The sequence below is a fragment of the Camelus ferus genome, chromosome 22, assembly GCF_009834535.1.
Source record: "Camelus ferus isolate YT-003-E chromosome 22, BCGSAC_Cfer_1.0, whole genome shotgun sequence".
Lineage (NCBI taxonomy): Eukaryota > Metazoa > Chordata > Mammalia > Artiodactyla > Camelidae > Camelus > Camelus ferus.
Window position 1 is genome coordinate 20840097 of NC_045717.1, and position 23711 is coordinate 20863807.

General features: G+C 51.2%; 2 protein-coding genes across 5 annotated transcripts; both read right to left on the minus strand.

Annotated features, from left to right (window-relative positions):
* Positions 1–7421: 7421 nt before the first annotated feature.
* On the minus strand, positions 7422–15614 carry KEAP1 (kelch like ECH associated protein 1). 2 transcript variants are annotated; one of them, XM_032465646.1, is made up of 6 exons: positions 15222–15614; positions 12476–13161; positions 10269–10954; positions 8777–8982; positions 8325–8501; positions 7422–8165 (listed from the first exon to the last, which is right to left on the minus strand). In XM_032465646.1, the coding sequence occupies exons 2-6, from the start codon at positions 13112–13114 to the stop codon at positions 7999–8001; spliced, it is 1875 nt and encodes a 624-aa protein (XP_032321537.1). In that variant the 5' UTR covers positions 13115–13161; positions 15222–15614; the 3' UTR covers positions 7422–7998. The 2 variants fall into 2 exon arrangements, with proteins under 2 accessions (XP_032321537.1, XP_032321536.1); XM_032465645.1 differs by lacking the exon at positions 15222–15614 and adding an exon at positions 14810–15198.
* Positions 15615–16522: 908 nt separating this feature from the next.
* Positions 16523–22329, minus strand: S1PR5 (sphingosine-1-phosphate receptor 5). Of its 3 annotated transcripts, none has more exons than XM_032465649.1 (2): positions 21728–22329; positions 16523–19845 (listed from the first exon to the last, which is right to left on the minus strand). In XM_032465649.1, the coding sequence occupies exon 2, from the start codon at positions 19825–19827 to the stop codon at positions 18625–18627; it is 1203 nt and encodes a 400-aa protein (XP_032321540.1). In that variant the 5' UTR covers positions 19828–19845; positions 21728–22329; the 3' UTR covers positions 16523–18624. The 3 variants fall into 3 exon arrangements, with proteins under 3 accessions (XP_032321540.1, XP_032321539.1, XP_032321538.1); XM_032465648.1 differs by lacking the exon at positions 21728–22329 and adding an exon at positions 21289–21701; XM_032465647.1 differs by lacking the exon at positions 21728–22329 and adding an exon at positions 21037–21256.
* Between the last annotated feature and the right edge of the window lie 1382 nt (positions 22330–23711).

A 23711-nucleotide genomic window follows, 5' to 3' on the forward strand; every position in this document is an offset into this window, starting at 1 on the left:
GTAGTCTGTTTCCTGTATGGTATTTTTAAAATTTAATTTCCTTAAATTCTATCTTCTGCAATACTATACATTCCTACTAACATTTATATTTTAAAACCAGGATCCCCAGTGTTCTCCCTACTTGCTGCAAGTAATAAGTTCTTCCTTCTCCCGATCAAAAACCAAACAAACAAAAACCAGAATACACTCCCAAGGGAGAAGATATTCATTGAATTGAAAGCAAGATGCTCTAGCATCTAGAATTACAGTGCCCTTTACAGAGCTGAAATTTACCTTAGATACTGTCCTGTTAACAGGAAGTTACTCCCTCATCATCACTATAAGTCCATCCTGTCTTTTACCTTCATCTTTTCTCTTTCTATACTGGAACTTCCCCTCAGTCTATAAACATGCTTTGTCTTCTGAATCTTCAAAGTAAAACCTCAAGTCCTCCCTGAACCCTTTGTTCCTCTCTAGCGATCATGTGTACATTCTCTGCCTCTTCTCACGAAAATGTCTCAAAAGAGATGTTCTCATTCTCGGCATCCTTCACTGATTCAGTGTTGTCTCCTTGGCAACAGTGCCTATTCTAATGAGGCACTCAGTAAACATTTCTAGACATAGTCTATTCCTTTACCCTCACAGTGCTACTGAAATGGTTCTCAGTAAGGTTATTTTCCAATTGCTAAATCCAAAGAGCATTTGAAGGTCTCTATCTTTCTGAATCTCTCTGTATTTTTTTGAACTTTTTTGTATTTAATAGTGTGATTCTTTAAAACTTTTTGTGCTCAAAGTTTTCACCACTTGGCTTCTGTGACACTATACTTTTCTTAGTTTTTCTCATAATTTTCTGCTTCTGTTATGTTTCTACTGGAGCTCCTCTTACTCCCATCTACTCCTTAAACGTCATGTCTCAGAATTTGCCTTTAACCCATTTGTTCTTGTTCGTGTCTTGAAATGTGGTCCCTGGACAAGCAGCATCAGTATCAACTGGGAACTTGTTAGAAATACAATTTCTTGGCACCCACCGACTGAAAAGAGAGACCTCTGGAAAATTCAACATCCATTTATAATTTTATCTCTCTCTCTCTCTCTCTCTCTCTCGATATAGCAAACTAGGTATAGGAGGGAGCTTTCTGAACTTGATAAGTTTCCCAGCAATACTCAAGGCATAGATTACAGAAAATCTTCTGGCAAACATCAAATTCAGTGGTGGAACATCAGAAGCAGTCACCTTATAGTTAGAAATAAGACAACGACACCCACTGTTGCTGCTACTAGTTAACATTGTACAGAAGGCCTTAGCTAATGCTGTGGGACAAGAAAAAGGAGTGGGGAACTAATGAGTGGTGGAAAGATGCCATTACACTATCATTACTTGCAGGTGATTTGACTATCTGTTTGAAAAAAAGATACTTACAAAGAGGCTGGTGGAAGAGCAATATATCAATATCAACAACTTTCCTGGATACCAGAAATACCAATTTAAAAGGATCAGTGACTAAATATCTCACTGACAATAGCAACAAGACTTATAAAACTCCTACAAAACCCACTGCAAGTCCTTTGTGGAGAACTTATAAAGCTTTCCTGAGTACAGCAATATCTTCATTAAATTGACATATGTATCAAGTTCATGAACAAAGAGACAAAAATCTAAAAATGTTTTTCTCCCCAACTGGATAATTTTAATGCAACTGAATCAAAATTCTGATTTTTCTTGGAATTTCATCCTTTACAGGAAGGAGTAAATATGCAATAATAACTCAGACTTTTTTTCAAAAAACAAGAAAAAAGAAAAAGAGGGGGGAGAAACTTGTTCTATCTGCTATTAAGATGTTATAAAACTGTAGTAAGAAAAAAAAGGTGGGGGAGACTATAGCTCAGAGGTAGAGTGTGTGCCTAGCATGCATAAGGTCCTGGGTTCAATCCCCAGTCCCTCCAAATAATAATAATAAATAAACCTAATTACCTCCCCCCCAAAAAAAAGAAACAAAAAATAAAATAAAATAACACTTAAAATAATAGTAAATAATAAAAAATAAAACTATAATAATTAAAACGATGAAATTGATGCAAACATGGATATTTAGGTCAATGAAACAGTAAAAAGTCAAAACAGAAGAGTGTCCATGCACAAATGGGAATTTTGTATGAATGGGAAAGCATCTCAAAACAATGGGTAAAGAATGAATTAGCGATAAATCAACAGAAGAAGAAAGTAAAGAAACAATCCCCTTTAAAATAGCACCCAAAGTAATAAAATATCTGGGAATAAATCTAACCAAGGAGGTGAAAGAATTATACACAGAAAACTATAAACCATTGATGAAGGAAATTAAAGAAGACTTTAAAAAATGGAAAGATATTCCATGCTCTTGGATTGGAAGAATCAATATTGTTAAAATGGTCACACTGCCCAAGGCAATCTACAGATTTAATGCAATCCCTATCCAATTACCCAGGACACATTTCACAGAACTAGAAAAAATCATAATAAAATTCATATGGAACCATCAAAGACCTAGAATTGCCAAAGCATTACTGAAGAGAAAGAAAGAGGCTGGAGGAATAACTCTCCCAGACTTCAGACAATACTATAGAGCTACAGTCATCAAGACAGCATGGTATTGGTACCAAAACAGACATATAGACCAATGGAACAGAATAGAGAGCCCAGAAATGAACCCACAAACTTTTGGTCAACTCATCTTCGACAAAGGAGGCAAGAATATACATTGGAATAAAGACAGTCTCTTCAGCAAATGGTGTTGGGAAAACTGGACAGCAGCATGTAAAACAATGAAGCTAGAACACTCCCTTACACCATATACAAAAATCAACTCAAAATGGATTAAAGACTTAAACATAAGACAAGATACAATAAACCTCCTAGAGGAAAACATAGGCAAAACATTTTCTGACATACATTTCAAAAATTTTCTCCTAGAAGAAATAAAAGCAAGAATAAACAAATGGGACCTAATGAAACTTACGAGCTTCTGCACAGCAAAGGAAACCAGAAATAAAACAAGAAGAAAACCTACGGAATGGGAGAAAATTTTTGCAAGTGAAACCGACAAAGGCTTGATCTCCAGAATATATAAGCAGCTCATACGACTCAATAAGAAAAAAATAAACAACCCAATCCAAAAATGGGCAGAAGACCTAAACAAGCAATTCTCCAAGGAAGACATACAAATGATCAAAAAGCACATGAAAAAATGCTCCATATCACTAATTATCAGAGAAATGCAAATCAAAGCTACAATGAGGTATCACCTCACACCATTCAGAATGGCCGTCATTCAAAAATCCACAAATGACAAATGCTGGAGAGGCTGTGGAGAAAGGGGAACCCTCCTACACTGCTGGTGGGAATGCAGTTTGGTGCAGCCACTATGGAAAACAGTGTGGAGATTCCTCAAAAGACTAGGAATAGACTTACCGTATGACCCAGGAATCCCACTCCTGGGCTTGTATCCAGAAGGAAATCTACTTCAGGATGACACCTGCACCCCAATGTTCATAGCAGCACTATTTACAATAGCCAAAACATGGAAAACAGCCTAAATGTCCATCAACAGGTGACTGGATAAAGAAGATGTGGTATATTTATACAATGGAATACTACTCAGCCATAAAAACCGACAACATAATGCCATTTGCAGCAACATGGATGCTCCTGGAGAATGTCATTCTAAGTGAAGTAAGCCAGAAAGAGAAAGAAAAATACCATATGAGATTGCTCATATGTGGAATCTAAAAAACAAAAACAAAAACAAACAAACAAACAAAAACAAAGCATAAATAAAGGACAGAAATAGACTCACAGACAGAGAATACAGACTTGTGGTTACCAGGGGGGTGGAGGGTGGGAAGGGATAGACTGGGATTTCAAAATTGTAGAATAGACTACACTGTATAGCACAGGGAAATATACACAAAATGTTATAACTCACAGAGAAAAAAATGTGACAATGAGTGTGTATATGTCCATGAATAACTGAAAAATTGTGCTGAACACTGGAATTTGACACAACATTGTAAAATGATTATAAATCAATAAAAAATGTTAAAAAAAAAAAAAAAAGAATGCATGAGCCAAGAAATGGTTTGAAAAGTAAATGGTTGGGGAGCATTGGGCTATCCATATAAAATATTAAATTCCTACTTTATACCATACATACCGACAAATTCCAGATGGATTTTTAAAACAGTGCAAAATCAAAACTTCTATTTTAAAAAATATATATATATTTTAAATGTCTTGATGTGTCTATTAGCATTCTTGGTTCTAACAGAATCAACAAAAACTAACTCTGGCTAACATAGGCAGAAGCAGGAGACCATAACTTAACACATGGGTAGGAAGCTGCAGAAAATGACAAGAACCAAAGTCCGTCTTAAATATGACTGGAAAGGGAAGAACCATCAAGAAAAAGAGTGATCAACTTGATCGTGTGTATTTTTATAAAGAACATCTACAAACAGCAGGAATATGATTTGTTGCAACTACTTGGGAGGGTGATCTGGCAGCATCTAGGGAAACTGCTTACCCTGGATCTAGTGAGTTCCACCGCTTAACATCCATGTGGGGAAATATACACACTTGTGCCCAAGGAGACACAATTAAGAGTAGGTGTTGCAGCCTTATCTGTAATTCTGAGAAACTGGAAACAACCCAACGTCTGTCAATAGTGCACGAGATAAAACAGAACATCCGGTAGCTGGTGAAAGAATGTGACATCACAGATAGCTAGATCTTCCTGCGGGAGGAAAAGTAGGTTGCAGAATGATACAGGCAACATGTTGCCACTTCTGTAAGGAACTACATAGAACATAGAATACTGAAGATTATTTTTTAAATTAAGATTTAGAGGGAATAGAATGGAGAGATAGTAAGATTTCAGCTTTATCTATAATGTTCTAACTCTTTTTAAAGATAGCATTTAGGGAAGGAAAAGAAGAGAGATTGTAGGCATTTAACAAGTGAAGAGTGTGGCCCACAGGGCTTGCATGGTCTGGTCTCCTGACCATCTCTTTGTTTAGCCTCTCTGTTCTGACACCCTCTCAGAGCTTCATCTAGACTTGCTTCTCAGTGCCACAGGACTTTTGCATGTGAGGCTTCCTCTGTCCAGAATCTTGCCCCTTCTTCCCTCACCTAATTTACACTTATCAGTGCCTTTGGATTTCTGTGAGAAAACCACCTCCTCAGGAGTGCTTTCTCAGGGCTTCTGACCTAGGTCAAACTCCTGTCCTTCAGAAAGTTTAGCTTGGAACTTAATTACATCAGCTTGGTGTGATTATTTTATTAACTCCAGCTCTATGGGAAAGGGATGGTGTCAGGCTTGCCCCTCACTGTGTCTGAACACCTCGCTTCATGCCTGGCACAGAACAGCCATTCAAGAATGATTTATTGGAAGCATTAAAGACTAAGGGCTTGGAAAATCTGTACTTTCCAAAAACAATTGTATCTTGAGTCTTCAAACCTAACACACTCCAAACCTTCGTCACTTCCCTTCTATAATAGCAGATTCCTCCAAGGGTCCCTATGCTTGGCTGTTTAAGCTTTGAAACTACTTTGGATCATTCCTAATTCTTCACTCTCCATATCTAATTAATCTCTTCACCTGTGGATTCTACTTCACTCCTACAGCCATTTGCCTTTTCCAAACTGCCTTCCTCTCTTACCTGGCTACTGCAACAGCTGTTTATCTAGGTTTCCCCAGGGCACTCCTATCCCCAGCCACACCATTTCCACTTGGCTCCCAGAGCCATCAAATGCAGATTTAATCGTGACCATCATTTGCCTGTCAGCACAGTGGTATTATTGCTTCAGCATCTGGCTTATCTGAAGAGTGACCAATGGTCCTAGTTTACTGGGACTGAGTGGTTCCTGGGATACCAGCCTTTCAGTCTTCAAACTGGAAAAGTCCCAGGCAAACTGGGACGAGTTGGTCATCATACTCCCCTGCCAGGTTGTAGTTTCCATGAGGGCAGGGATCATTTGAGGCTTGAACACTGCTGGAGCCCCACTGCCTAGCAGAGTAAGTCCTAAAATAAAGTTGTTTTTTTTCAGAGCTAGAAAGTGAACGTAAATAACTCACTTTTGTTGGTCTAGCAGCTCACACAGGGCCAAGTGCCCACTAGGTGTCCAAGTACCATTTCTGTAGAAACTGTTTACCTGAATGTTGATGTCCAAACTGCTTTACTGAATCAGCTAAACCTAATATCAAGACCAGGGCTCTAATCTCTTTGAAAGGAAACACCACTCTGGGGCAGGTTGTATGGCTTTTGGCAACCGCATTATGTGTAAATCCCTACTCTAGATTAGATCATTCTTTCTGGCTATACACACTGACCCCACGGGACCTCTTTAGTATCCCTTCTCACAAACAGAGGTGGAGTGTGTCGTGGCTGAGAGGGGCTGCTTTGGTGTACTCCACAGGGCAGATTTGCACGCCACCAATTAGTGGTCATGTGACCTTGGGCAAGTCACTTCTCTGAACCTCTCCTTCTCATCTGTAAAAAAATTTAAGCTTGCCGTTCCTAGCTCACAGCGCTGTTGAAGACCAAATAACATGTAGAACACTGCAAATTCTGAAAGGCTATCTAGCTATCTTTACAATTCCAAGTCCTCTCCCAGCCATTCAATGCAGCCGGCATCGATTTCTTGTTCCATAAAAACTTTAGGGTGAGGACCAGAGAACTGGGCACAGTGAAGACAGCCTTCAGGTGAACTGAGTGAAGCTGCAGAGATGGGTTTTCCCTGGCAGGGAAGGAATACAATGTTTCCTTTCTAAGCTATTTGGAAGAACCTGTGAAATCCCCCACAGTTGAGACCATTCTTCACTCTTTTCTCCACTCCCCCAGTATCAACAGGGTTGACTGGCAGACGAAAAGATCCAGGCCACGTACCGCCTTCACACAAATTGTTCAGAAGGAATCAGGCTATTGAGTCCTTTGCCTAAGAAAATTCTCAAGAACTCCTTTGTCCTTTTAATATCCAGGCACCTAAATAAAATAAAAGGCTCAGTCTATGTTACTGAAGTGAATAAAGATGACCAGATAGACTTCCACCAAATTTGGAAGGCATGCTGGGGATGGTTTGCCTTAAAATTTATATTTTAAGGCACCTATTTCACAGTTTATACTGTGAAAATATAAACCATGCACGTGTGAAATTAACTTCAGGGAGCCCTGGGAGATGCTTCGAGGAGTTAGGGCATTGTCTTCAAAGCAGCTGAAAGTGATGGACAAAGCAAATCTTTTGTGGCTTGCCTGTGGGGAGAAAGATGCCCTACTTATTAAGATTCAATGGGCAGAGATAACAAACTGGTTTCAAATACAAGCCCTCAATCCACGACTTGGGTGCATTTCAGGAGAAGAGTCCTTTCTGTCCTGGGCGGCAGTTCAACACCTCCAGCTGAGAGCCCGGGTGGAAGACGCTAGTTAGTTTGTTCTTTATTTTCATTGGAAAGTTACAGGGTTACTTATCAACAAAGTGACTGTCCAGGGCAGCGATAGCGAGTGGTTTCTATGTACAGGCCCATCCCCGGGTCCACACCTCTGGAGGGGCCTCAGCCCCTGAGGCCTCAGTTGGCTCCTTCCCAGGCCTCCAGGAACCAATCACAAAGAGGCAGGGAACAAAAACCAGCCTGTTCTCAGCTCCTGCTTTCATCCCAAAGGGAGGTGGTGGTTGCTGGTGTGGGACCCAGGCCTAGCCTCAGGGTAGCAGGTGCGGGGGCTTCTCTCCCAGGAGTCCCCCTTCCCGCACCCACCTCCCAGGCAGGCCCTCTTGGACATTCCTGGGACTACTCTGAAGGGCTCATGGGTTCCCAACTCTGGCCTCCTTTTCTTTCGAGTTGTCATTTTAACACTGAGGCATCCTAGCCTCCCATCCTGGAGAACAAGCATTTGCTCGGTAGCCTTTTCTTTTGTCCCTGTTTTTGTACAAAAGTGACAATATTCTTGATCGGATCTCTTTTTTTTTTTCACCCAAGAAACAAAAGTGGCTCAGCAGGTACAGTTCTGCTGGTCGATCTGCTTCCGGCAGGGTTCCATGGTGACGGCGACGCCGACCCCGCTCCGGCCAGATGTCATGCGGGTCACCTCATTCCAGGTGTCTGTGTCTGGGTCGTAACTCTCCACGCTGTCCAAGAATGTGTGACCGTCATAGCCTCCTGCGGGGAGAGCAGAAGGGCTGGTCACGCCCTCCGAGGGCAGGGGGAGAAAGCAGAGGAGGAAACCACAAGAAGCCTTCCTACCAGGATCTGCGCCTGTCCTGAAAGGGTAGGGCTAGGCAGGCTTCTCCACCCAGGCCCCCACCCCCAGGGCCTCACCGAGCACGTAGATTTTTCCCTGGTGCACAGTAATTCCCAGGGCACTTCGCCGATGCTTCATAGGGGCTACAAAAGTCCACATTTCTGTCTCCACGTCATAGCGTTCCACACTGTTCAGCTGGTCCTGGCCATCGTAGCCCCCCGCAGCATAGATGCAGTTGTGCAGGACACAGACTCCTAAACCGTACCATGCAGAGAGGGTGACTCCGGGGTCTGGCCTCGGGGAACCCAGCCACCACCTTCTTGCCGGGGTAGAGGTGGGGAGCCTTCCCCTTCCCCTTCTCCCCTCTCCCTAGGGACCCTTCAGAAACAAAACTGGCAGAGAGGAGCTGGGACTCTGTCAGAATCCCATTCTCCTATGTGTGCCACAGGGTTCAAGGTTGAAACAGGAGGCCTAGCTGCGAGTTTCACTCCCAGGGGTGGTAGGGTGTTCTGCTTTGCTCCCCACCCACCTGCCCCACTTCGGATGGTGTTCATGGGTGTGATCATTCGCCACTCGTTTCTCTCTGGGTAGTAACACTCGGCTGAGTTGAGGCGGTTCGTCCCGTCGAAGCCACCAACCGCGTAGAGCAGACGGTTGAGGACAGCCACTCCCACCCCGATCCTTCGAGTCAGCATTGGGGCCACCAAGTGCCACTCATCCCGCTCCGGCTCATATCTGCAAAGGCATAATAACAATAACAACAGCAACCAGAGCTGGCCTGGAACACTTACCCCCACCCACACTCTGCTAGGTCTTTTTGCACTGGAACTCTTCAATCCTTACAAGAACTCAGTAAGGTGCAAAGTTATCAGTAGGTCCATTTACCAGATGAGGAAACTGAGGTTCACAGCCATCATCTGCTCAAGATCACATGCACATCTCTTGGACCCCAAGGGCTCCATCATACCTCTGCCAGGCCCTGCACTGAGTGTTATGTGTTATCTCAGCAAAGCCCCACCCAACCTGGTGGGGAAGGCAGTCCTCGTTACTAACTCCCCTTTGCAGATGACAAGATGGAGGCACAGAGAGGTGAAGTGGTAGATCCAGGGTTACGAGGAAGTGGCTGAGTTGGGGTCTGATCCAGCCCTCTCAGACACCAGAACCCCAGTTCTAACAATGAGGCTACAGCCTGGCATGGTTCTTCTCAAACTATGATGCTCGAAGATGCAGTGACCAGACGTCCCAGTTGGCCTGGGCACTTCCAGTTCGGGCCTGTGCTCCTGGAATAATTCATAGGGCCCTTTTTTCCCTCGAAAGTGGTCTGCTGAGGGTGACGCATAGCCCATTGTCTTGTTCACAGACCATATATATCAGAAGCCTCTGGGGTGCGTATTTAAAATTCCCACTTCCCAGCCTCACTCCAAACGCACCAATGCCAGATCTCCAGCACCTCCTGTGGTGGGCTGGGAAGTTTGTTTTAACAAGTTCCAGGTGAGAACTATACCTTGGCTCACACTTCTGGAAAAGAAGGCAGAGGACTAGGCTACACAAGAGTCAAAAGCCCCAAATGCTCAGCCTCTAAACAGAGTGTCACCATGCACAGTTGTGCAGACTGTGCACTGCACAAGAGCACCACATCTAAGGGGGCACCTTCCACATGAGAGGCCTCATGCGTGTGTTTATTACCACAATTTTTGAACAGATAGCAGGGAGGTGTCATGTTTTAACAAAATTAACATATTACAACAATTTCAAACTGATGGAACTTTTCCCAAATCTGCACAAAGTTGCCATTTGTGTTTGTGATAGCCCTATAAACGCTTCCCAGGCCCAGATGCATCATCCAAGGTTATGACCATAAATCTCCCAGGAGTTTAGCTTCACCCTTGAGGCTTCCACTCCCTAAAGGCAAAGGCACAGGGAAAAGCGCTCAACAACAGGCAGGATCCCCCGATCCCAGGGGCTTGGGATCATTAGGGTCGGAATCCTGGCAGCCCACCCCTCCTGGCCCTGCCACTCACCTCTCCACACTGTTGTGGTGGATGCAGCCGTGGGAGCCGCCCACGGCGTAGATGTGCCCATCGATGACGCCGACCCCGATTCGGTTTCGTGGTACGCTCATGGAAGCGCAGGGCGACCACTGGTTGGTCATGGGGTTGTAGCAGTCCAGGGCGTTGGAGTCGGTGTTGCCGTCTGGTGAATTGTTCCGGCCACCCACGGCATACAGCAGCCCGCCCACCACACAGCCCGCCAGGCCACTGCGCGGCACCTGCAGGTCTGCCAGCCGGAGCCAGGTGCCATCACTGGGGTTGTAGGCCTCCAGGTAGCTGAGTGACTGGCGGAAGTAGCCGCCGGCAGTGTAGATAAGCCGGCCCACCTTGGGGGCCCGGCAGGGCATCATCTGCGTGGGCTTGTGCAGGGTGAGCTCCTGGAAGATCTTGGCCAGGTAGTCCTTGCAGCGGGAGTCTGACTGCAGGATCTCGCACTTCTGCAGCTGCATCTGCAGGAAGTGGGGCGTGAGCGAGTGGCAGCGCACAGCCCGCAGCAGCGCCTGCACGTAGAAGCGCCGCTGCTCGCAGTCGTACTTGACCCAGTTGATACAGGCATGGAAGACCTCGGACTCGCAGCGCACATTCAGGTCGTCCCGACTGATGAGGGTCACCAGCTGGCAGTGGGACAGGTTGAAGAACTCCTCTTGCTTGGCCACCTGCAGAAGGCGTTCGTGTGACGGACTGACTTATGAGTCCCTCTCCCTGCCAGCCCCTCAGCAGCGCTGTGACCTTGGCCAATCTATTTCGTCTGACAATCTGTTTCCTCATGTATAAAAAGGGAATTTGAATAGTGTGAACCTCACAGTTTGTGGGGATTAAATGAGTTAATACTACATGCCAGGCATGTAGTACTTAAGCACTCAGGTTAATAGGAAAAGACACAATGTGTACCATGTACATTTTTGTATCACTTCATGTTTGAACAATAAGAATGTTACCCTTTTTTTTTTTTTTTTCAAAAGAGCAGACTTGGGGGGAAAGGTATAGCTCAAGTGGTAGGGCACATGCTTGGCACCCATGAGGTCCTGGGTTCAATCCCCAGTACCTCCTCCAAGCGGAAATCAATGAAGAAACCTAATTACCTCCCCCTCATTAAAAAAAAAAAAAGAGCAGACTGACTAGAAAGGAAATAGCAATAGAATATTCTAGGGAAAAAAAAGTTCAGGCTCCAAGAAAGCAGCCTGAGTTGCTGGGTTTGGTTCCCCAGTTTCTAACTGTGTGACCTGGAACACCTCATGCCTCAGTTTTCCTCTGTAAAAGGGGATTATATTAGCAGCTTCACATAGCAGGACGCCTCCTAGAATACACAGGGCCCTGGGCAAATACCTCTCAGGCACCAATCTATATAAATAATTTCAGTCACCCCACATCAGCAGGTCCCCGCCTTTCTGGTACCCCCAAACCCATGCAATCCCTTCAAACCAATGTTGTGCAGGCCAGTGGGGGAGCCCTGGTCTTGGCCCACTTTCCTGGAAGTTATAGGCCCCAGGACTAATGCCAGAGCTCCTTGGGGCATCTGGTCAACCCCAAAGGTGGTGTAGAGGGAAGCAGAGAAACAGAGACCCGGGGGGTGTCCACCCCAGCTGGTCCCAGCCACTGAAGGAAGACTGAAAATTTCCAGGAAAGCACTCCAAAGCATACCTCCTCCTAGGATAGCTGGGAAGATTCAGTGATATAAAGGATGGAAACCACTTAGAACAAGGGCTGGCCCACAGCCAGTGCTCACCAAGCACTTATTTTTTCTGTTCACCATTTCCTCTGCTTAAAAACGAAAATGAAACAAAGAACAGTGTAAGGACAACACTGCGTGGACCAAAGAAAACACGTGTGACGTTCATACTTGCAGCAGGCAGCATGTCATGGATGTTCAATAAATATTTGCTGCCTAGATGTCAGGCCCTGATCAGCACATTGCTGTCGTATTCACCACACCCTGGCCCTACCTTTAACCTCAGAGAAACCAGGGAACCCAGAGACCCATGAAGGCCTCTCTTTCCTCAGCTGTTTCCCAGAGTTGCCCCAGATGTGTAGAGTAGGAACTCAGAACCCCCTTTTTCTCCAGTTCTCTGCCTTGACCCTTCACATCTCAAGGGGAGATGGAGATGGCCACCCGTCTGTCCCTGGTTCTTCTAATACTGCTCCCAAGTCCTAACTCCATGTCCCCTCCCCTTGCTCACCTCCCCAAAGTGCATGTAGATGTACTCCCGGGCACGCTGGTGCAGCTCAGCACAGCCAATCTGCTCGGCGAAGTTGGCAATGCCAATGGCATTGCTGGGGTCCAGCTGCTGCACCAGGAAGTCGCTGCAGGCACGGACGACGCTGTCGATCTGGTACATGACGGCGCCATTCATGACGTGGAGCACGCACTTCTCACCCATGGAGATGGAGGCTGTGTAGGCAAACTCGATGAGGCGCTCCATGACCTTGGGGTGGATGCCCTCAATGGACACCACCTCCATGCCTTGCTCCCGCAGCCCGTTGGTGAACATGGCCTTGAAGACGGGGCTGGATGAGGCCAGCACCACCTTGTGGGCCATGAACTGGGCAGCTGGTGCATCCTCATACTTGACCTGCAGCGTGACATCACATAGCTGCTGGCTGAGCCGCAGTTCGTTCATGATGCCAAAGGCCTGCTTCGTGTGGTCCTCCAGCGTGTAGCTAAAGGTGCGGTTGCCATGCTGGGAGGGCGTCACCTCGGCCTTGCACTCGGTGGAGGCGTACATCACCGTGTCCCCTGCCCCCTCGGGGCGCTGTGAACTCAGGGGCAGGAAATGAGTGTGGGCCCCAGCCCCGCTAGGCCTGGGTTCCGGCTGCATAGGGTTCCAGATGACAAGGGACAACACCACCACTGGCACTCAGAGGCCTGGAGGAGGGAGAGCATAGGGCTGGGGGCAGGGCCTGGGGCCAGGCCTTCTTTTCTAAAATAAAGCAACTCCGAGATCAGTTTTCCTTCCCAAGCCCAGGCAAAGCAGTGTCCATTTGTGCCCACCAGCCACCCCATAGCCTCACCAGCCCGAGGGTCCATCTTAAATCGCAAGTCACATGATGTCCCTCCCCTGCTCATAATCCCCCACAACTCCCGGTGGCAGGAAGAGTAAAACTGAACTCTTTAATGGCCTGCAAAGTCCTTCACAGTCAGCTCCTGTCCACCTCATACCTTTGCTCATTCTGTTTCAGCTGCCTGGTGGCCCTTCCCTTCTTAGATCATGTCCAGCTCATTCCTTCATTCACCTCACCAACATTTATGGGGCATCTACTGTGTGCCAGGCACAGTTTTGGGCACTGGGGACACAGCAGTGAGCAAGACAGACATACACTCTGCCTCTGGAGTGGACACTGGGGAGGGAAGGGCCATAAGTAAAATTAGCAAGACTTGAGCAGAAATGGGTGTTATGAAGAAAATGACAACAGCATTGTGACGGTGTGACTTGGGGGCAGTTACTTTAAATCAGGTAGTCCAGGCCTCTGTTAGAGCTGAGACAAGAAGGAGGAACATATGAAGGAGGTGTGAGTAGGACTTAAGTTTCCAGGCAGAAGGAACAGTGCAAAGGCTCAGAGGCAGAATGAGACAATCTGGAGAATCAGGGAGGAGTGTAATGAGAGATTATGACTACTGAAGGGAGGGTTTCCATGAAATCTGTGGAGTCTGGAGTGCCACAGCGTAAGTTATGTTTTTAAAAATCCTTCAGGGAGAAGGGGGCAAGAGGCTCCCCAGGTTCTTCATCTTACTTTCCCTGGGCTCAGCTCAGAGTCACCTCCTCCCTGTTTTATTTCCATCACAGCACCCAACAGGAATTGAAATGAGCTCCTTTGCTTGCTTGTTGAGGGATGACCTGTCTCTCTGGCCCTGAGACCCAGCCTTTAGAGGACTGGTAGCCCTGTGTAGGTCAGGGTTGTGCCCACCCTCTCATGTACCTCCCCCACGTCCTGTCCGGGGCCTGGCACTGCGCTGGGGTCAGCAAGCTGTGGCTGGCTGACTGCCCACTCCACTGTGTCTGCCAGAGCACCCTCCTCCCCGGGCCCAGGGCGCCGCTTGGCCGCCTCTCCCCAGCTGAGGCCCGGGCCTGCCTCTTGGTCTTTGGCCAATCGGTCAACGGTACCCCCTGGGCATTGGGCACTTCCCCCAACGAAGCGGTAAGTGGGGGATTGCGCATGTCCCGCCTGAGCGGCCAAGGCCTGGAGAAGGGAGGAAGTGACCCCGCCGCGGCCTCTCCACTGTCAGCCCCAGGGCGAAGACCAAGCCCCCCAACGCCCCGGGGTCCCCGGGCCTCCGTCCAAGCGGCGGTCGCTGGGCCTCTCGCTCGGTTTGCGTCGCTCCCGGGCCACCCCGCGAGTCGCGCCGTCCAACAAAAGGATAGGATTCGAGCCGCGCCCTCCTGGTCCTCCGCAGAGTCGCAGGAACCCCGAAGAGACCCGGCCCGAGGCGCCCAGTTCTCCGACCCCCGGGCACCGCCGCAGGGGCGCTCACCGCCCGCAGTGCCCTCAGCCCGGGCCCAGGCCGCCTCACTCACCCCGCCATGGCCGCGCTCGGGCTCCGCCTCCGTCGCCCAGGCCCGGGCGCCTCCATCGCAGCGCGCCGGGGGGAGGCGCGGAACGCGCGCAGGTCACCATGACTAAGCAGAGCCGGGCGCCGGCCGTATCAGAATAAAAGTCCCCGCGGCCGCAGGCCTCCAGCAGCCGGGACGGCAGAGGGGCCGCTCCCCACTCCCCCGCCCACGCTCGCAGTCGCCCAGCTGCGCAACCCCTGCGCGGCGACCGCAGCATGGGTCTTTGCGGCGCGGCCAAGCACCGCAGCCCTCGGCGCACCCAGCCGCGTGGTCAGAGGCGCGGAGATTAAGCGCCCCAGGTTCGAGGCCCTGCGCTCCCCCGCTCCAGGGATCAGTGGACACCCCTCTCCGCCGCTGCCGCCGCCGCCGTGCTCACCTGGGTCCCCGCGTAGCCTCCGCTGCTCTCGCCACGGGTTGGGGATGCCCGGGACGCGGCGGCGGCGGCTCAGGGCACGGTGGTGCCACCCGCGCACCGAGCTTCCCGGAAGCCCGAGGGGCCACGGCCCGGCCGGAGGCGTCTCCCGCCTAACTTTCGTTGTCGCGGACCTGCGGGCCTTTCCCCCGTCGGGGAACCTCGGCCCTGGGGTGGCGCGGCCTGTGGGGTCGAGGCCGTCGGGTGGGGGGCAGCTTCGGGACGCCCGGGAAGGAGGCGGGGAGAGGGCGGAGAGGGCGCGGCGGGGAAGGAGCCGCGATTCCCCGCCCTTCCCGCAGGTGCCCGGAGCCCATGGGCGAGGACCGAGGCATCGGGCGAGGGCGCATGGCTAAGTCGACCCGGCCCGTTCCCCCTTAGCAGTCCCTTCGGTCTGCAGGGTTTCGTCGTCTCAGCGCGAGCCTGCTCTCCACGAGCTGCTCTTTTCCCTTTAACTCCAAACAGCGCAGGCCTCACAATAAGGCGGGCGCAGGATCCAGCTAGAATTGTCTACCTACTTGGATTTTCATTGTCTTCATTTTTTTAGTTATCTCCCATCTGGAAGGCGGGTGGAGCTCGCGGGATTCGAACTCTGGCTCTGCCACTCTAGCTCTGTACCAGTGGGCCGGTAACTTAACCCCTCCAGGCTTCGGTTTTCTCCCTGTAAAATGTTAATAATAAAGGCACCTACCTGCTAGGTTACTGGAAGGACTAAATGTAAATGCTAGCGCCTAATAAATATGAAGGATGATTATTTTTCATGGTAAGTGATATTTATTTGCCATTTATGCTGTTTGTGTTATAAAGTTAAAGTTAACTTTTAAATAAATATATTTAAGGGTGTTTTGTTGGGGTTTTTTGAGAGTCCATTTACATGAAAACTAAGTGTATAGAAGGAAACGCTTCTTAGATGTTGGTCAAAGAAAAGACTCCGCCCGCCTCCGAGGTAAACTTGGAAGATTTGAAGAGTCCTTGCTCGGGGCCTGGGATTAATTCCCGCGCGCGAGGCTGGATGGAGGGTTCCTTGCCCCTACGCCCATTCCTGTTGCATGAAACTGTGGTTCTGGATCTCTCCAGAGGGGGCGCCATAGCATAGCCGTCTAATACCGTACACGGAGTGGCCAGGGTTGTGGGGAAATGCTCACCCTCCTCGACCCGCCGAAGGAAACCTCCCATATCTCTCAAAATATTATCTACAAGCCCTGTGACCCAGCGGTGCCACGTGTAGAAATTTATCCAAGTTTTACACTTGCAAACGTGCAGGAGGATGTGTGTACATCGGATGTTTATTGCAACACTGTGTATAAACGCAAAGTGTTGGACGCTACACACTTGTCCCTCCCTAGGGCCCTGGTGTAATAAGTGATGATATGTCTATGCTGTGAAATACCATGCAGCCAGTGAAAAGAAGCAAAGACAGTTGCTGTATGAATGTTTACCTCGATTTTTTTTAACATGAAAAAAAAAAAAAGATGTGCTATGGACTGAATGGTGACACCATCACCCCCCACCGCACCCACATCATATATTGAAGCCCTAACCCCCAGTTTGATGGTATTTGGAGATGGGGATTTGGGGAGGTAATTAGGTTTAGATGAGGTCATGAAGGTGGGGCCTTCATAATGGCATTAGTGCCCTTATAAGAAGAGACACCAGAGAGCCAGAGCTGATTAACACAGTAGAGAATCTAAATGTGCAACAATTTCCAAGATATACTATTAAGTTAACAAAGCAAGGTGGAGAGCAATGCTCAAGTTGTGTAAAAAGAGAGGAAATGTATTTACATTTCAGCTCATATATTCACAGGATAGCTCTGGAAGTTTCTGAACAGTGTATGCATCCAGGAAGGGAAACCGGTGCTTTTTGAATTTTGTAAAATGTGAACAAGTGAAATCTATCATCACACCATCAAACAACTGAACAATGGGGTGGGATATCTCAGGTTGCCCTGGAAGATTACAGGAGCCTGGGGTAGGGGCGTCAGGCCAGGTGGGAAATTGGGTCCAGTTCTGAAGTGTCCTGGGATATAACTCCAGGCTTGGGTGTGTTTGTGTTCCAGGAAATTCGTTGGTTTCCTGTGCATGAGGTCTGCAGGGACGGCCCACGGAGACTCAGTCCCCTAGGCTGGGTCAGAGCCTCCCCCAAAACACCGCCTGGCTCGCGACTGCCTGCAGTTCCGCTATCTCCCGGCAGGTGGCCCGCCGCAGTCTGAGACCGGGACCCCCGGTCCTTTCCCCACTCTCGCCCCGCCCCTCTCCCGCCGGCCCCTCCGGAAGGATTAGGAATGCGCCAGAGGACAGCTGGGGCTGTGGCCAGCGCGCCTGGAGGATTTTATGGGCACAAACGGGGCCCTGGTACCGCCCCCGGCCAAGAATGCAGACCCCTGAAGGAGGGAGCGTCAGCCTGGCCTTGACAGACCCCCCCCCCCCGCCCCCCAGGAGGGGCAGGACATTAGGCGTGTGCCTCCTTGGGCCTCACAGCCTGACAGCCTAGGCTAGTATCCTGCCTCGGCGGACATTGGGACAAGGTACTCAGTTCTTGGAGTTTCCTCACCTGTCAAATGGAGGTGAGGAAACCTATTTTGCAAGGTTGCAGTCCGGGTGAGAAAAAGGTGTGTCCTGGGCCTAGCACTGTGGGGGTAACTATCCAGGCACAATAAGTCCATATGGTCTGAGTCCTTATCATCGCTTCCTTAGGCCAGTGCAGTCACCATCATCTTATTCTCCTAGCTTTGCCCCCGACAAAACCAGAGGCACCTGGAAACATCTAAACCAGATTAAGTCCCTCCTCTGCCTAAAACCCTCCATGAATCCCGCCTTACTCAGAGCAAAAGCAAAGTCCTCTCCTGGGCCCACAGGGCCCTGCACCACCTGCCCCATTATTTCCCTGCCTTTGTTTCCTTCCACTCTCCCTCTCCATCGCTGCTCCAGCCACATTGAAATCCTTGCTTTTCAGAGAACACACAGGCATATTCTAGCCTCAGGGCCTTTGCACCTGCTGTTCCCTCCACCTGAAATGCTCTTCTTTCAGAATTTCCCAGGACAGTGACCGTCTCAGCTCACATCACAGGTCACCACCTCGGCAGAGAGGCATCACCTGACCACCATCACATCACTGTATTGTCATTGGAATTATCTCCATACCTCTTTACTCCGTTATTGTCCATGTCTGCCAACAGAACATCAGTTCCACAAGGGCAGGGATTTTTGTCTATTTTGTCCATTCCTGCGGGGTTTAGCGTCAAGAAAATACGTTTTCCTGCGTCTTTTCTACCTTCACCACCTTCGGCTGCTTTTCCTACAAATTCATTTATTTAAAAAGAAAGTCTGCAAAAGAGCTCTTAGGGAAGGCAATGGCAGGCCAAAAGGCATCAGTCTGCGGCGGGCAGGGGTACCAGAGTCTGGGCTGCTGTGGGAGCTCCAGGGCTGCCAGTAGAGCCGCTCGTGTCCAGCCCATCCTGCTGGGGCGACGAGCGTTCGGAGCGGCTGGAGCTGCCGCCCAGGCCAGGAGGCAGCCAGCGGTGCAGGCCGCCCGAAGCCTCAGGGCCGCTACCCGACCGCTGGGAGGCACCCGAGCCTGAGCCTCGGCCACAGGGGAGACAGCTGCAACAGATGAGGTTGAGGAGCGCCTGACGCAGGTCGCGGTTGGTGAACGTGTAGATGATGGGGTTCAGAAGCGAGTTCGCCATGGCAAGGCCCAGGAAGGGGTCCGCCTGCAGGAGCACGGGGCAGGCCCGCGCCGGGCACGCCACATCCAGCAAGAGTAACAGGAAGAGGGGGCCCCAACACGCCACGAAGGCCAGGAGCACCACGCTGAGCGTGCGCAACAGCGCTAAGGAGCGCGGTGTGCGGCGTGCGGGGGTCGAGGCGCCCTCGCCAGCCCCGGGGCGCGCGCGTAGGCGCTGCGCTTTAGAGCGGACTAGGCAGTAGATGCGTCCGTAGAGTGCACAGATGGCAGCCAGGATGCCAACGAAGGCGAGTACGCAGAAGAGGACGTAGGCCTTGGCGTAGAGCGGCAGGACAGTGGAGCAGGCGTCCAGACGGCCCAGACAATTCCAGCCAAGAGCAGGCAGTAGCCCGAGGAGCAGCGACACGCCCCAGGCGGCGGCCGCCAGCGCCAGCGTGCGCCCTCGACGCGCGGCGGGCGCGGGTCCCCGGCGCTCCATGGTGAGGAGGCGCTCGAGGGCGATGGCCAGGAGACTCAGCACGGATGCGGCCAGCGCCACGAAGACGCCGCCCTCTCGCGCGAACCAAAGCGCGGGCGACAGGCGCAGCGTGAGCGGTCCCGATAGCAGGATGTTGGCCGCATAGGCGGCTCCCGCCAGCAGGTCAGACAGCGTGAGGCTGCCCAGGAGCAGGAACATAGGCGCATGGAATCGCGGGTGGCGTCCGAGCACAACCAGCACGGCCAAGTTCTCGAGCACGATGAACGCGCACACGGCCAGGCACACGACGGCGTCGGCGCGCAGCCCAGCGCCAGGCTGGTAGCGCGCACCGCGGAGCTTGCCAGTATAGTTGTAATGCAAGACGATGACCTCGCTCACCGGTGCTGGCCGCAGCAACCCCGGCTCCATGGGCCGCCAGCCCCAAAGCTGAGGAAAGATTGGATGCAATGTCAGGCCTGGCGCGCGCCATCCCCACGGCTGCGGAGGCGGGCACCCGCGGGGCCTCACCTGGGAAGGGGGTCCTAACCCACTACTCCCCACCCTACACGCACGCCCTGGCCCGTAGGGAATTCGGGGTGGAAGGGGATGTCCATGGAGACAGACCGATACAAAGACACACAAATAATACTACGAGGGGACAAGATAACACACAGTCCCATAGGGAAAGGGACACTAATAATTCACACATAAGGAGGGATATCCAGAGACACATTAATCACAGACAGAAACAGCCACACACAGAAATGTACACACAAAGACAGTGACAAACGGACAAGGACATGGACACACATAGTCACAAACTAGGGCAAAATGCGCAGTTACACCCCATTATGGAAATATGAAAATACATTTACACATGGACAGAGTGACACAGGCAGAGATATACAAATTCCACCATGCACAAACGGGATCTAGTGCCTACTTTCACAGGCCAGAATTTCACAGCCTCCACCCACACCCAGCCTGGGGCCCAGAGCCCCACAATTTGCAGGCCTCACTGCACCCAGGGCATTTTCCTGTGAAACCCCCTTCATCCACCGCAAAACCCCCAGTGAGAAAGCTGAACCCATCCACCCATTTTGCAGAGGCAGAGCCTGAGGGCAGCAGACAGGATCCACAGACTGTCTGTCTCAGAGACAGACTCTTGCAGGTCAGACATGTCTTTAAAGTATAATAATACCTCCCACCAACGAATGTGCCCTTTAATCCCCTCCACAATTCTCCCCTTGGCCCCAATTTACAGGCTAGGAAGCTGAGGCTCAGAAGAAGTACTTCACATAGCAGCAGGCACAAAGGTTTTCATGCTCCCACACAAGCACATCCACGCAGAAACAATTACACAATCGCTGGAGTCCCACTTAACAGATGAGAAAACCGAGGCCTGGGGAGGGGAACGGACTTATTTGCACATGGCAGAAGCAAATGCATCCCAGATGGCTTCAGCTGCACACTGGGAGCCAGGCGCAAATACAGATCCACAGGGAGTCACAGACTCAGCCATGCTGGGGGGAGGGGGCATCAAATACACCCAGATACAGGTTACACGCGCTCCTACTCGGTTGGGGACACTGCGCAGAGGCTCACAGCCTGTGTACCGGCCGCCTCGCCGTGGCTTGCCTGGAGGCAGGAGTGAGGTAGCGAAACTTGCAGTGGCGTGGTTGGGAGAGGGCGAGGCTGGGGGATTCCGGGTGTCCCCCACCCCCATCCCAGGTCCCGCATCGAGTTCCGGAGTCGCCGGTTTTCCCCTCCTGAGAGGCCTTCGGTAAAGGTCCGGGAAACCCAAGCAAGGGGACAAGGGTAGTGGCCAGGGCAACCCCTCCGGGCCAGGCCAAGCCCCGCGCCCGAAATGTCCCAGTGCAGTACACTCACCTCTGCGCCCAGGTGGTGCGCCCTCAGCAGTCGCGCCGCCCGGAGCGGAGTGATCGGCTGCTGTTCGGGGGGGCGGGGCTGGAGCTAACAGGCTAGGGTGCGGACCCACAACGCCGGCCCTGGCGGTCGCAAGCAGTTGCCCCCCTCCCCTTAGGGCCTGGGCACCCAGCCCGTGTCTGCCAGCCTGTGCCACCCACAGCGGCACCGGAGCGCGCCCCGGCGGCGACTGGCACCGGCGAGCCCTGGACTCCCCCCTCCAGGCCAGAGCTGGCCTCCCAGGGACGCTCCGTCTCGGTAGGAGGACCCAGAGACACGAGAAGGGGAGGGTTCTTCTGCTGGGGCAGCCGCAACCTGAGCCACTTCCCCCCATCTCCTCGAGTAGAGGAGTCCGGTCTGTCCTCCTGCCCTGGGCACTGGTGCCTCCCCATTTTCAGCCTACCTTCCAATTGAACGTCCTGGGCGGCACCCCATGGACGCCCCGTCGGTGGATGGACTCCAGCACCCTGGATTAGGAGGGGGTCTTCGGCAAGCCTCAATCCCCTACCCCTAGCAGATTGGTCCTGGCGGCTTCCGGGCGCAGGCCCCACCCCATTTCCCCGCTCCCAACCCTCTTTCGGGGCTAGTGGGGGAGGGGCAGGCCCAGGCAAGATTCTGGTGGGAACCTTCCCCTCCCCAGATAAGAAGAATCCTGCTCGTAAGACCTCCTTGTTCTCCCGCTTCCCCCACCTCATCTCTCTTACCCTTATTGCTCCCAACAATGTCATTTACTCTTTTATCATGTTTCTGGACTGTGTCCCCCACCAGACTGTCAGCCCCATGGGAGCAGGGATTTGCGTCTGTTGTGGGCACTGCCGGGACACAGCTGGTGCCCAATAAGTAGCTGCTGAGTGAGTGAATGAATGAATGAATGAATAGCTCCCTCATTTTCTGTGTGCGTCTCTCCTCTGGTTTCTCGGGGTCTCTCCATCTCTGTTTCTCCCGGTCTCTGTGTTTATGCCTCTCTCAGTCGCTCTTTGTCTTTCTCTGTCTGTTCTCTCTCCCACGCCTCTCCCAGGCCTCTACTCCTCCTACGGGCCAGTCCCAGCTGGTCCTGCACCCTGTGCCCCTAGTTCCCAGGAGTTTCCAGGCTGGGAAGCTCCTCAGACTGCTTGCCACAGCCAGGAAGTGGGGCTGGGCCTGGCTGCCGCATCCTTCACCAGGACTGTGCCCTCTGCACCAGCCGCCAGTCTCAGGCTCTGCAGGCCACAGGTCGAGTGAGGGTGTCCCAGGATGAGCCGGAGGCTGGGGATGGGGTTGCATGGAGGGGTGCCCCTGGGAGAGGGACTGTGTGGGGCACCCTGGCTCGGTCGCATTCTCATGTAGCAATTTGGGGATTCCTGTGGCTCCAGACAGAACTGCTCCTGTCTATTTGACGGCTTACACGCAGGAACAGCACAGTCAGTGGGGCCAGCATAGGCCAGGTGGGGGGCTCATTAAGGGTTAGGTGCCGGGGCTCGGGGCTCAACAGCTTCACCCACCAAGCCCACTGGGATGAGCCCTGAAGATTTCCCGAAGGTGACAGAGCCATGACTGGCACATAGCATGCGTTGGATAAATGACCTCCTTTTGCAAAGGGGAAGCCGCACCCCACGGTGGGAAAGTGGCTGCTTCACACCTCCCAGGCAGCAGTCTCACCTCCCACGGGCCCTACAAGGCTGAGGGTGACTCTTCCGGCCATGGGTCCCAGCACCCCCAACTCATGCCACCGCATGCACCAGATATCCCGAGATCATGTCCCTCTCCTGCTCCAGAACCTCCATGGCTCCATATGTGGCCCAAATTCTAACCAGAAGGTCCACAAGGCCCTGCACAGTCTCTCCTTCTTATTTCTCTGCTCTCCCTCTGCTTTGCTCCCTTCTAGCCCCACTGGCCTCTCCCCAGTTCCTCACATACTTCAAGACCTTGGCACTTGGGATTCAGCCTGCCTAGAACACCCTTCCATCAGCCCTTGCCAGTTGGTCACCTCTGCAGAGAGGCCTTCCATGATGTGTCCCCCATCCTTGCCAGTCTCACATGGCAGCATCTGAAATTACCTTGATAATTTATTCATCTGGCTTATTGTGTGTCTCTGTCCTGGACTCCCAGCTCCAGGAAGGCAAGGACCTTGTCTGTCTGTCTGTCTGTACAGTCATTGAGTAAATAAATGTTAAGGGCTTGGAGTCTGGAGTCAGGCTTTTGTAATCATGGATTCTGGCAAGTGACACCCCGCCCTGGGCCTTGGTGCCCCCATTTGTAAACTGGATAATGACAGTTCCCACTCTGAGGGATGTTGTTGAGGAGGAATGAATGGGACAGAGCTGGAACACAGAGATGAGAGGTCAATACGTGTTTGCTCAGGTGCTGTTGGTCACCGCTGTATCCCTGAGGAGGAATTAGGAGAGGGT